The sequence below is a fragment of the Syngnathoides biaculeatus genome, chromosome 22 (assembly GCF_019802595.1).
Source record: "Syngnathoides biaculeatus isolate LvHL_M chromosome 22, ASM1980259v1, whole genome shotgun sequence".
NCBI classification, from domain to species: Eukaryota; Metazoa; Chordata; class Actinopteri; order Syngnathiformes; family Syngnathidae; genus Syngnathoides; species Syngnathoides biaculeatus.
The window spans coordinates 11,989,366-12,002,203 of record NC_084661.1 but is presented as its reverse complement, the minus strand read 5'-3'; the positions used below and the strand labels follow the sequence as shown (position 1 = coordinate 12,002,203).

The following is a 12,838-nucleotide window of genomic DNA, read 5'->3' as shown; positions in this document are numbered from 1 at the left end:
TCCCAGCGTGCCGAGTGCTGTCGTATAGTTGTTAAAATGCTATTTCCTTTCATTTAGTCCCCTGATCCCATAAATACAGTGAAGGAAATAAGTATTTGAACACCCTGCTATATTGCAGGTTCTCCCACTTGGAAATCATGGAGGGGTCTGAAATTTTCATCGTAAGTGAGGAGAGAGATAATCTAAACAGAAAAATCCAGAAATCACAATGCGTGCTTTTTTTAATCAATTTATTTGTCTGATACAGCTGCAAATAAATATTTGAACACCCTGCTATATTGCAAGTTCTTCCATGGAGGGGTCTGAAATTTTCATCGTAGGTGAGGAGAGAGATAATCTAAAAAGAAAAATCCAGAAATCACAGTGTATGATTTTTTTAAATGATTTATTTGTGTGATACAGCTGCAAATAAGTATTTGAACACCTGTCTATCAGCTAGAATTCTGACCCTCAAAGACCCGTTAGTCCGCCTTTAAAAGTCCACCTCCACTCCATGTATTATCCTGCATCAGATGCGCCTGTGTGAGGTCAGCAATCATTAGAAAACGGAAGAAGCTAAACGTGACGGTCAATCTCAGTCGGAGTGGAGCCCCGTGCAAGATGTCACCTCGTGGGGGTCTCAGTGATCCTTAGAAAGGTGAGGAATCAGCCCAGGACTACACGACAGGACTGCAGCAAGGTGTTCAAATACTCATTTTCTTCGCTGGAGTTGTAACAATGTGAATGAATGCTTATCCCCAGCCTGCACCTTTTGTTGTCTTCACAATATCGGAGCATTTAAATCAATATCGAATCGAATTGCAACCTCAAAGAATCCATATTGAAATGAATCGCAGCCTAAGGCATCAGAATCGAATCGTGAGGTTCTTTACAATGCCCGTTGTACCCCAACCATAATTTATTGCCCCAAATTAGCATTTTAAGTGCATGTTGTATCTATATTGTGGTCACTATTTTTTATCTACCGTGTGTGAGGTTCTGTGTGACTGACTTAAAAGCACTCTGTTCATATTAGCGGCTCCCTGACTGAGATAAGACTGACTAAAAACACCTCATTTCCCCTTTTGGGCGCGTTTGACAGGAAGGAGTCTGATTTTCCTCCGGGGGGGAGATTGCTATTATGGCATGCCTGCGTGTGTAGTGCAAATAGAAGTTGTTTTATCTAAAGTGGGATTTGGATGGCAAAGGAAAGGGTCAAATTTCATGCATTTCAAGCCTTAAAAAGTTGCTCTTACTTTCTGACGGAGTAAAATTTGCCTCCTATTAGCACTTTTCCACCGAAGGGTTTTTCAGCCCACGCGAGCAGCTTGTGAAAAGCTTAACTGTCGCTCTTTGCGCTTATCTGCGCCGTTGACAGGCAAACATCGCAGACAGCTAATGAGTTTGTCCTGTGCACATCGTTGTTTCTTCCCATTGACTTTTATAGCACCGGAGAGACAACGCTGAGAGGTTGATTACTGGAGTAGAATTAAAATGTTCCGGAAAAGCAACCCAGGGACCCGGAAAATGGATGGTTGCATCCGAAAGAGCCCGTCCCGTTGCTTCAAAGCGCGATAATGATTATTCGTAACTTGATTTGTTTAGTGTTCAACCCATTTGTTTTTTTTTTTAAATGGCAAAAGCATATTTTGAACGATGGTGCAGTGATTGCTGAGAGATGGTCAGAGCAATCAATGTGTAATCTTGCCGTCCACTTACAGCCTTTTATGGCGCGGCCGCATATACTTTAACCACTTGTTTATTGGCCGTCGACGGTCCGCAAGGGACCTCATTTGGGATTTATGCCCAAATCAAGTTGTGTTTTTGACAAGGGCTAAGGGACAGGCAAATAAAAAAAAAGCTTTGTTTTGTTTTTTTGTTTTTTTCTCCAGCGTTCTATAAACAGCTCAGGACTGTGGAACTGTCAGCACGTCTCAGGGGATTTCTCTTCCCCCCCCCAGGACAACATGTGTCCTCCACGCACCAGGCAAGACTCAACACAACTACGCAATCTGGTTTTACATGCAAATAGTTTTTCTGAAGCACACGAAAAAAATAACATGGCTACGGTGCTAATTACAAAATTGCTGTGATGTATTTTGACTGAATACACATCAAGGGCATTTAGAACCACTCAAAAAAGACACCAAAACTCAAATTTTAGTGTCCATGTGAAAGTCATTAAGCAGTACTTATACTTTTATATCTTATCCAAAAATATGGGGGCAAATGTGTAGAAAAAACTGTATGTGGTGTGGAATTTATAAATAAAATTACAGAGTAACGATCAGGCAATGCTTATTCATGGTATCTTCTTGAAATAAGGGTTCATAAATGCTTTATAGATGATTTTGTCAAATCTTTCTTGCAAACACCATTTCAAAACACAATAATAATCATAATTCCTCAATCATGGTGTCCATGAAAAGTGAGTATTTTTATCCTTGCAAAGGCAGAATGTTTACTAGTTTGGATCCCATGAGAAACATCCCAGTGTCTCATATAATCATGAAGTCCATTAATTCCCAACCACTAATGCGCAGTGGGAAACGATAAATTATAATTTAAATTGCACTTGACTGATCAGAAAATTATTTTACCCCAAGTAATTTAATAGCACAAGTTTAGGATAAAATATTTTTTTCATCTATCTAAGCCAGCATTGTATAGTGACGAGCAAAATGATAAAATGTCACCCAGCAATTAAACAAAAGTAATAATAATTCTAAGCAAATCAAAAGATAGCTGCGCATCGCTATCACCGTCGTGAATGCAAACACACGACCCTCGCGCGTTACGGTAAGTGCGGCATCGCTTTTCACGGGTCATAACCCCGAATAGCAGACCGTGAAGATCCAAGATAAACTGGAATCGACGAGTTGGTCCAACTGAGGTGTTTTCTGTGGTTGTGGGTGTGTGTGGATTGCCACGTTTTTGAGAGCACGGGAGGTATTTGATGCATCATTTATCTTCCCGTTAGAGGAATAATGCTCTAAAAAGGGCACATTGTTGCTTGGAATTGATCTGTCTCTGTGCAGCTATAGTTGAGCTTCTACCGGCACCTTAATAATGCATCTGTGTAACTGTGACTGATTTATGATAAGACAAATTTGGTCATCGCTCCTGTACAAATGTCATGTGATTGGACTCAAAATTCCTTTTACCTGGTGCCTTATTTATACATAGTAGCTTAATGTGGGTATAATTATAAATTGATTCATACAGATTCTCCTGTGACTCGTGCTGCCTTATGATCAATGAGTTTGGTCTTTGCAGAATAGAATAGTCAATAAAACAATTTCCTGACCCAGTCTTACTCATAATGCACTCTATTCAGCCTAACGTGACTGTGTCATTTTTTTTAAAAAAAACAGAAATATACAGTAAATGTAACAAAATAGCTTTATTTTCAGTTTTGTACAGTCTTACTAAGCCCTGCAAAGTAGTAGTTAGTATTGATGCCACCTAGAAAAATGTTTATAGTTGCCTATAGATGACAAAAAAATTTTTTCCTAAGTGCTATTTTTCAATTTAACAGCCCAGTGGCTTGTTTAAATGAAGCTCCTTCCCTCACTTCAACATAGTTCCTTGCCACGAGATGGTGCCAAACTAATACTCGTACGTTAGACAGTGCTGAGCACAAAAAACACAGATTTCTGATTTTTTTTTTTCAGAAAACATGAATCCACAAAACTGGGAACATCCATCCATCCATTTTCTTTGCCGCGTATCCTCACGAGGGTCGCGGGGAGCCTTTCCCAGCTATCAACAGGCAGGAGGCGGGGTACACCCTGAACTGGTCCCCAGGGAATCGCAGGACACACAGAGACAAACTGTCGCACTCACAATCACACCTAGGGGCAATTTAGAGTGTCCAATTAATGTTGCGTGTTTTTGGGATGTGGGAGGAAACCGGAGTGCCCGGAGAAAACGAAAAGAACTGTGAGGCCAACGCTTTCCGGCTGAACCACCATGCAAATATTAGTCTTTTTTTTTTTTTTGCAGAATATATGCCTTTGAGTATGGTGGTATTGTCAATCTACATGAGTTGCATTACCGTTTGTGTTCAAATATCCATTGCTTGAAGGTTTTACACCAATTTTTACTAATTGTTTTCAATTATGTAGTTGCTTTACCAGCTGATCCGCTGTGCCGCCACTGTGAACATACTTTTTTTTTGAAAAATCTTGAAGTAATTTTTCAAATATAAAATGATGTGCCCTGGCTCAGTTAACGTTGGGAAACAAAGTGCCATCATGAATATTTCATATTGGTCATGTAAACCGGGTTGCTGATCAATCAAGTTGTGTGAGAGTCATGATTTGAAAAGGCTGATTTGGAGTTTTTCAACACCAACAGCTTAATGATAAAGTAACCAAAATATTAACAATACACAGGAGTATCCGGTGCATCATTCTGAAGGGATGCTTCCAAGCTGTTAGATGTGTTGAATTACTTTTGCAAATCTACGCGTGTGATTTTTTTTTTTTTTTTTCACCGATGCGCGAGCAGCGGGAACACGAGAGGTGTGGTTTAGTGTTAGTCAGCCGCACGCATCAGGTATGCGCGCCTCACTATAAAAGCCGGCAAAACTGAGAGGAGAGCAGCAAGTCAGGGCACCGGCACCCCCCCGCCAGCGTCATCAACCATCCAGAAGACTTCAAAGAAAAGAAAAAAAAAAAAAAGTAAGTTTCATCCACATTTTTGGTAATGCATGCGATGGTGCAACATAAGTGGGTGCACGGGAGGCACTTTACCATTGTGTGAACCCCTGCCCCCCTCCCCCACAATGTGCATTAATGCTGCGTTGCGTTCTCTTCAAGGATCCATCCACCATGCTGAGACCGTGCGTGATGCTCGGCGCGCTCCTCGTGTGCTTGTTGGCGTTCTGGAGCAGCTTCGCCGACGCTTACCCGCCCAAACCCGAGAGCCCCGGCAGCAACGCCTCCCCCGAGGACTGGGCCAAGTACCACGCTGCCGTCAGGCATTATGTCAACCTCATCACCAGGCAGAGGTGAGGACGGAGACACTGAACTTTTCTTAATAATTAAAATGGAGGCGGCGAACACCCACAGTTCCTTCCCTTCCTCTAGTGAGATCCGAAAAAAGTACGACAAAATGAGATGAGATAGAGGTAACGAGCATCTGTTCAGTGTTCAATGGATTTTTATGTTATGCTGAAATTGATCCCAAATCCATACTTAAAATGAGAGCAGGGTTCCGTCATACACTTCATGTTGAGTTTTACGTGCTCATAAAAGTGTTTTTGTTTGGGGGGGGTCAGTGCTATCAGTGCGGAATTACTCCAAAAATTGAATAGGATTTTTGAGAGTTTTTTTTAGACTAAAACTGAGCGATTAGGAATTTAAAAGAGACAAGGATTTATTTATTACAGAGTCTCATGAAAATTTGATAGGATGGGACTGGATATTTTGAAAGAGACAAAACGCCTCAATATACAGCACACGCAAGCGTCTTTATTCATTCGCCTGAATTTTTCCCCTTTGTACTTCTGCTTTAATAGACACCCCCCCAACCCTCAATTTGAATTATTAATGTATAAATTCTCATCAAAATGTGTTGAGAATTTCCCTGTAAGAAAATAGCAACCCCTCATAATTATGAAGACTGATAAATCCCAAATTGTACAAAGTAAAAGTAAAACACGTGTTGATTTAGTCTTTGTTTATCCAGGCAAGGCGACTGAGAACCGGTTCTCATTTGCAATTTGACCCGGACCAGCCCCCGTGACAAGACCTTAAACCCCCCAAACGTCAATAATGTGTTATTTACTATGACGGCGTCGTGGCTTCCTCGTTTCTTGACATTTTATACAATCCAATTTGCGGCGGAGCGCCTCCGCCGAGAAGGTTAACAGCTCCCTCATCAAATGTATAATCTCGCATTTCGAACGTGACATCACCGATTCAAGTAATAAAGTGCAAAGTGGTCACACGAGTACAAGAGTAAACAATAAAAAAAAAGGGGGGTGGTGGTGTTATTGACTACACAAGGCATCATTTATCCTCCTGCTGCGTAATGACACGGGATGGGTTTGTCACGGTGTCTCATGGCTTTCGCTTCGATTTCAGAAGAGGAGACAACAAGGGACAAAGCTCGTCCCAGTCTGTGCCCAGAACCCGAACCTGATTCCTTGGTTTGGGAATAGTACTCCGCCGGCTGTGTGATTAGATTAGATTGGATGGAAGGAGCAGAAAAGCATCACTGACGGGGACTTTCCTTTATGTTATCACGACCCTCAGCGAGCTCCCGTGATTGTACCAGCAGCGGCGGAAATGAAAACATTATATCTGTAATCCATTTTTTTTTTGGTTTGTTTTTTTTCTCCAGATATGGGAAGAGGTCCTCCCCTGAGCAGGCCATGGCATGGCTGCTGTACGGTGCTGAGCCAAGTGAAGACGCCGATCCACGGTGAGGGAGCCAGGTTCAAATAATACAGTCAACTATGACAGATGGGAAGAAATAAATTGTGAAATATTGTTTTTGAAGGGATTTTAAAGTATCAATTTACAATGCTGTGATGGACTTGAATGTGTGAAAAGCGAGCCACAATCGCTAACCAAGTTTGCTTCTATTTTTTTACAGTTTGGACTATAACAGCGGGTGGTAATCGACTCAAAGGGTGGCCTTTCCTCATAAAAAAAATTAAAATATAAGGAAAAAATCCGACAACAATCAACAACACCTGGATTTTCTGGAGGGGGGCAGCCCGCATCAAAATAATCCATTTGAATTTCTTAATATGCATGCATGTTTCTCGCTTTGTCTGTCTGCAATACTTCTCTTTGTATACCTCTTTGTCTTCTGGCCAACAATGTAAATAATTTGTATGAGGGGGAAAAAAAACTCTACTTTACAATAAAGGAAATAATGGCATAAAAATATTGAGAGTCAACGCAGTTTTTTTACTGGGGTTGGCAAGCTGCGTTTTGTTTAATCAGGAATCAAGTCGTGTCGTGGTTCAGTTTTCATATTTTATTAAATATAGTGGAACCTCAGTTGAAGAACTTTATTCATTCCGAAATGTTCAAGAACTGGATCTTTTTTTTTTTTTCTCCCTGATTAAAATGAAAGGAAAATGACCTAGGAGGTCCCTCCAGTGTCAGTTCTTGGACCACTCCTGTTCTGTCTCTACATGTACATACTGCCCTTGGGTCAAATGCTCATCTTCCAAAAATTACATTACAGGACGGTATTCATCCAGATGGGTGTTATGCACGTTTCTACCACTAGAGTTCACTGTCCCACCAAGAGGCATCTGACTATTTTCCTCCGACAGGAGCCTCAGGACCGCGGTAGGCTCACGCACTACTCCCGTGTGTGCTGTCGTACAGCACCGTCACGTTTGTTCTCTTATCGCCGAAGCTTATCGAAGCACCACGAAGAAACGGGACGGCTTGCACCCCCCAAAAGGACGTGTTGGGTCTCCGTTCAAAGATAATCGGCAGGGTTTGAGCGGGTTGCCGTTGGCTCCTGGAAGTCACTGCTCGGATTAACCGAGACCTGCCGCCGCCAGCAGCACCGAGCGAGCCCGGCGGCGCTCCACAAGCCGCTCTCAGGGACGCGGCGGCCCGGTTAAAGGTGAGCGGGCAAAGCCCGTGGTCCTCGAACAGAAATGAACAAAAAAGACTGTCGTTATCATGTCACGTATTTGTCATTTTTATTGTATGCGATTGATTGTGCTTGACTAACCCTAATTACCATACATGGGAGGAGAAATTTCCCCGCGTGTAATAAATCAATAGTAACGCACGCAAACTGTAGCTCCATCGATTCCGACGCGTGCTCTTGGTGTTCAGCATTAGTGACATATTAAATATGGATTGTGTTCGCGTAATTGACCCCGTTGCACCTGTGCAGTGACGTCACCCACCTTTGCAACAGCGAAAGATGGGCAATTAAAGCGTTTGCTGTTTTTGATTTATGTTTCTTATCTGATATGGAAACATTTGTGGTATAGCCCAATATGGTAATTACTATTTTTTTTTCAAGACAAGTGTACCCACGTGCGCACGTGCATAGTTGTTTGAATCGAAACAGCATTTCTTTTAAAATTGTAAGCGTAATGTCAATTTAAAGCTTTTATTTGGTAGTGAGCTTTGGCATATTTACTTTGAAGGAAACATTTTTGCATTTGAATTTGTGTTATAGAAAAGGGGCTTTGAGGTGACACCTGTACTGAAAACAACTGGCCAGGAATGATCCCAAGAGGCTGACAGCAACATTGAAAGCAAGGCAGGAATTTCTAGCAAGTACTGGCTGTTCAGAGGTAACTACAATTTCCAGTCTTCTTTCTTTGTCTGGGCGGGTTGGGGGCCAAGATGGAAGAAGCCTTATCGTGCACACAAAAAAACAAAACAAAACAAAAAAGTTCAACCAACATTGAACTTTTTTGACCTGAGTTCCAAAAGGTGTGCAGTTACCAACACAGCACTGCCACCACCAAAAGAACCACAGTGAAGCATTTTGGTGGTGAGAATGATCACAAATTCACAAAAAAAATGCCACCTAAATCCACCAAAAGAGTTGAATCTTATTTGATGTGAATCAAATCTTTAAAAAAATGGTCACAGATCTGTGCTGTATCTGCCATTATAGAGGGTGTGCACACTAATGCAACTACATTATCAAGTTATTTGTATTTTTTCAATGGAGTGTTTCAGATTATAAATCTTATTAGTGGTGTAAAAGTTTTGAAATGATTGATGCTGGTCTAGTTTTTCTATTCCCCCCCCCCCAAAAAAAAAAAAAACAAAAAAACAACCACAGTTGGGTAGACTTTCTATCCCAATTTCGACTCGATTTTTGCTTTAACGTCAGGTAAACAACATGAAACGCCATTCAAGGAAAAACTTCAAACTTGATATGAAAAAAATAAAAATTTGTCTACCCAGGGGAGTCACGTTCATTCATACAGGTTATTTGTTTATTAAAATTCTAAGTCGTAGTCAATCAAACGAACCACCAAAAACAACGTTGTGGCTTTGTGGCCAATTCAATATGTAAAAATGTAAAAGAAATGCAATGATATTGCGGTTCCTTTGCTGCGACTGATGATAAATCTTATCGTTTTATGATTTGGATGTCAGAGGATTAACATAAGTATTCCTCAGGTTCGCCGTGAGATCCCTGATTAGAATATTACGCTCGTTGAGAAGTGAATTGTTAATGATGTGCTTTGAAAGCGTATCCTTTACCGCACATCCCACGTGGAAGATTTACATAAATTGCACCAGATTTCACGCCGGGTGAGCCTTATAATAAGTCATCCCGAACTATTTTGCCGCTTTTCATAACAGCCGTCGGTGATTCGTCACCGTCGCCCGGGCCACCTTTCGTCATGAAAGGCTGAATCATCCCTTCGGGGTATTTACGTACTATACGACATTAAAAATAGCGCGTTTGCTTTTAGAAATTGCTCAAAATATGCCCCTCCCCCCCACACTAATGAATGTTCTGTCATGGGTGTTTAAACATCTCCTGGGGGGGGGGGGTTGGCAGCATGTTTCCCTTAGCCACGCAGTGTTGTACAGTGTCCACGACATTCATTTATTTATTGTTTTGAAATTGGAAGCTGATCATATTATATGGGGCCTTGCTTGTGTGTGTATCTGGTTTTGTTATTAAGGCAGATTGATCTATTTTATTTTTTCTAGCGGCTTTTCTGACGACTACACAAATATACGGTGCACTGTAAATCTCATCGTCTCTGTAATTAAGCGGAACCGCGGCCGGACCTTTAAATGGTATCAGTTTTAATTCCGTTCTCATTATTCTACGCCGTTTCCCTTGTTGCCATGGCAATGCACTGTGTGGAAGGCCGGTGGGGGGGGGGGGGGCGAGGAGCCGCTCTCTCGGTTGTCTTGGATACGGCAGTTTTCCCTGTAAAAGTAACGAGAGGCGCTGAACCTGTGGGAGCACGGGGTTATTTTTAGGCCTGACGCCAGGCTCCATGTGTGGATTAAGACTTGTTTGGCCGCTGCTTTGTGTGTGTGTGTTTACACGGCACTTCACTGCGCGAAGGGCCGGCGGCGGTTGTCATAATTATCGACACCAGGCCCTTGCGTCATTGCTCAAGGGCTGGAGTGAACAGCGCACGAAAACTTCAAAATATTCCCGTTGGCCTCCATTCGATCGTGCGTGTTTTCGCATTTTTATTTCTCCGTATAAACGTTACACAAATCTCACGGCGTCGTACTATCAAGCAAAAGTGTCACATAAACTATATATTATGGAATAATGATGATCTCGTTTCAATATGCTAGCAAATTGAATTACGTCAAACAGATGAGAATGTCATTCTGTTGTATATATGGCATGAATTATGTGTATGTTTTTGTTTCACGGTCATTTCTAAGGCTAATGTAACGTTGTGTTACTGGTCACATTACTTCCCAATTACTCAGTACTTGAGTAGTCCTTTCGCTAAGTACTCTTCCGCCGGTTATTCTTTAGAGCACTACTTGAGAAAATACTCTTCCCCACCTTTTGAGGTTACATCGCCACGTTCGGAACGCCACGATTAACCGAAAAATGCATCTTACCGCAATGGGTTGTTTTCACGTGACGTCACCCGTTGGGCTGCCCTCGAACGGCGGCCATTTTCGATCCCCGAGCTCCGTTACTCATACGTACGCGAGGTGGACGACGTTATGTTTCGAACTGCATTTAGTGAAGACGCGACAGACAGCACCTCAAGCCTGACTATCAGGTTACCTGGCATACACACATCGTGGGACTCAGGACTGCGTCACAAAGGCGCAGTATTGTGCCCTTGATCTTTTACTCTATGTGACAGAAATCAGGGACGAGGAGCACTTACCTGTATGCTAACACGGAAAACGAAAGGCAAACTCTATTTATTCTTTTATTTTTCTCCAAAACTAAAACCTGTATGTAAGCAAAGCGAAATATTTATTATTTGTTTAAAATTTGATGACTAACAAAAAAGGATCTTAGCTGTAATGTTGGCCTTTTGAAAAGAGTATCGATTAAGCTTGTTAGCTTAGCTCGGCGACACATCAGCAAGATGGAGGTTGAGACCGGGCAGCGGGATAGCGGCGTCGGTCGGGCAATCGTCCACAAACCCAAGTGAAGCACAGAGCCGAAGAACGTCCGAAGTCTTTCGCCAGAAGCGTTAGACGATGCCCCCGCTTACGCAGCCGGACTTGTGTACCGGATCGCGAGCCTTTGAAGAGGCGCGCCGACTAGCAACTCTGGAAAAAGCGTCCGCGAATTGGCGAGAGTTGTCAAAAAAAAAAGTCAGAAAAAGGCTCTCTGACGGTTAGCAAGTCCTCTCTTGTGTAGTTGAGTCCCGGGACGCCCGTGAAACACAAAAACCCAACAGCGACGGAGAGCATTCCACAGGCTACAACGCTGCTACGCGTTAGGTAGGGAGATTAAATGGCGGCGTGCAGTGGTGTATGGGTAATTCATCAAAAAATGTGACATCAGTGAAAACAACCCATATCTTAAAAATTTAATGTCTGTGTCTCACTTCTCTTATCAAGGCTGCCATTTTACTTAACCGTAAAGCTACTTTTACATTGTTCAGTGCCTCCACTTTAAACCGAGCAGTCATAATCCGATTCATCCGCTCACAATGCTAAAATAAAGCCCGGGGAAAAAGAGAGAGGAAAAAAAAAAAGTTTACGTCACCATTGTGTTCCGCAGAAATCGGCTTTGGCTCCCGAGCGGCTGCGCGGCCCCTGCATACTTTTAACGGGCTCTGTCGTTTCCGAGATCGCGCCAGCTAAACGCTAATTTGGCATTAGGAGGCAGACCCGCATCGATCGAGCTTCCTTCTCGAGTGTGAGAATGTTCGTGAAGAATCACAACGCTTGTAACAGACGTGTAAATAAAGCCGTTGAGGCGGTCAATCCAAATGATGCAAGAATCTACTTTATTGCGCTAGCCGGTAGTTGTACGACGTGCGCAACGCTAGCAATGCTAACCCAAACCATTTACAACATTGCACGAGGGCAGAAATGTGTGAGTTGATGATGACGCCATCGTGTGCGGTTAGGACTTGCGTGACCCCCGCTGTGACGTGCTCAGATCACGGTTCGATATCGCCATAGCAGCCAGTAATTAGCATCTCTTCCTCCCGGCGTCTCTTGTTCCAACAGATGTGCGCTTTCTCCATCCCTGTTATTTCAACCCACTCTCCTTTTGCCAGGCTACCAATATTTATTTTTTTTCCTTCTTCCTAATCACTCGACTATCGATTAGGCTCCCCGTTTATCTTCCCGCAACCCCGCTTCGCTATTTAAAGTGTGGATTTCTCCGGTGCCACGTCACCTGACAAGCCGGTTTTGGATCCCCCGGGGCGGGGTGTTCGTTCTTACGCTGCCTGATGTTAAATGGATCAATTAGAATCAACAGATCCGTTCTAAGCCAACGTTGGCTGGCCCGGCCGCTCACCCGCTCGTTCAATCTTTCCATCTGTTAGTAATATTCCCCCGCGGACATGAGGGCAGTAACTGCGGGGATGTCTATTAATAGCTCCAAAGTGAGTTAGATAGCAGTTAGCGCGGGCGGGGGCTTGTTTAGACAGATTGAAAACACGATAGTTGTGACTGTTATTAAGGCAGGAAGGCATTTGTTTTCCCCGTCGTGGCAAAGGTCAGTGCAAAATCTTTTTCCCAGTACGCCTCAACATTTGCAAAAGGTGCACACACGTTAAGATTTTTAGCGTCTGAAGTGACTCATAAAATTGCCGTGACCCCACTAATGACGATTAAAAAAATAAGCCATGCGCTTGAACCGTGTGGTGTACTTGAAATGATCTGGACACACTTCGCAATCTTCCCTTCCAAACCTGAAATCTGGTGTTGTA

General features: G+C 42.9%; 1 protein-coding gene across 2 annotated transcripts; it reads left to right on the top strand.

The window, feature by feature from the left end:
• The first annotated feature begins 4,488 nt into the window (after window positions 1-4,488).
• On the top strand, window positions 4,489-6,832 carry LOC133495504 (pancreatic propolypeptide YG-like). Of its 2 annotated transcripts, XM_061810245.1 has the most exons (4): window positions 4,489-4,664; window positions 4,803-4,993; window positions 6,331-6,411; window positions 6,586-6,832. In XM_061810245.1, the coding sequence occupies exons 2-4, from the start codon at window positions 4,815-4,817 to the stop codon at window positions 6,608-6,610; spliced, it is 285 nt and encodes a 94-aa protein (XP_061666229.1). In that variant the 5' UTR covers window positions 4,489-4,664; window positions 4,803-4,814; the 3' UTR covers window positions 6,611-6,832. The 2 variants fall into 2 exon arrangements, with proteins under 2 accessions (XP_061666229.1, XP_061666228.1); XM_061810244.1 differs by lacking the exon at window positions 4,489-4,664 and having other exon boundaries at window positions 4,675-4,993.
• Window positions 6,833-12,838: the final 6,006 nt, after the last annotated feature.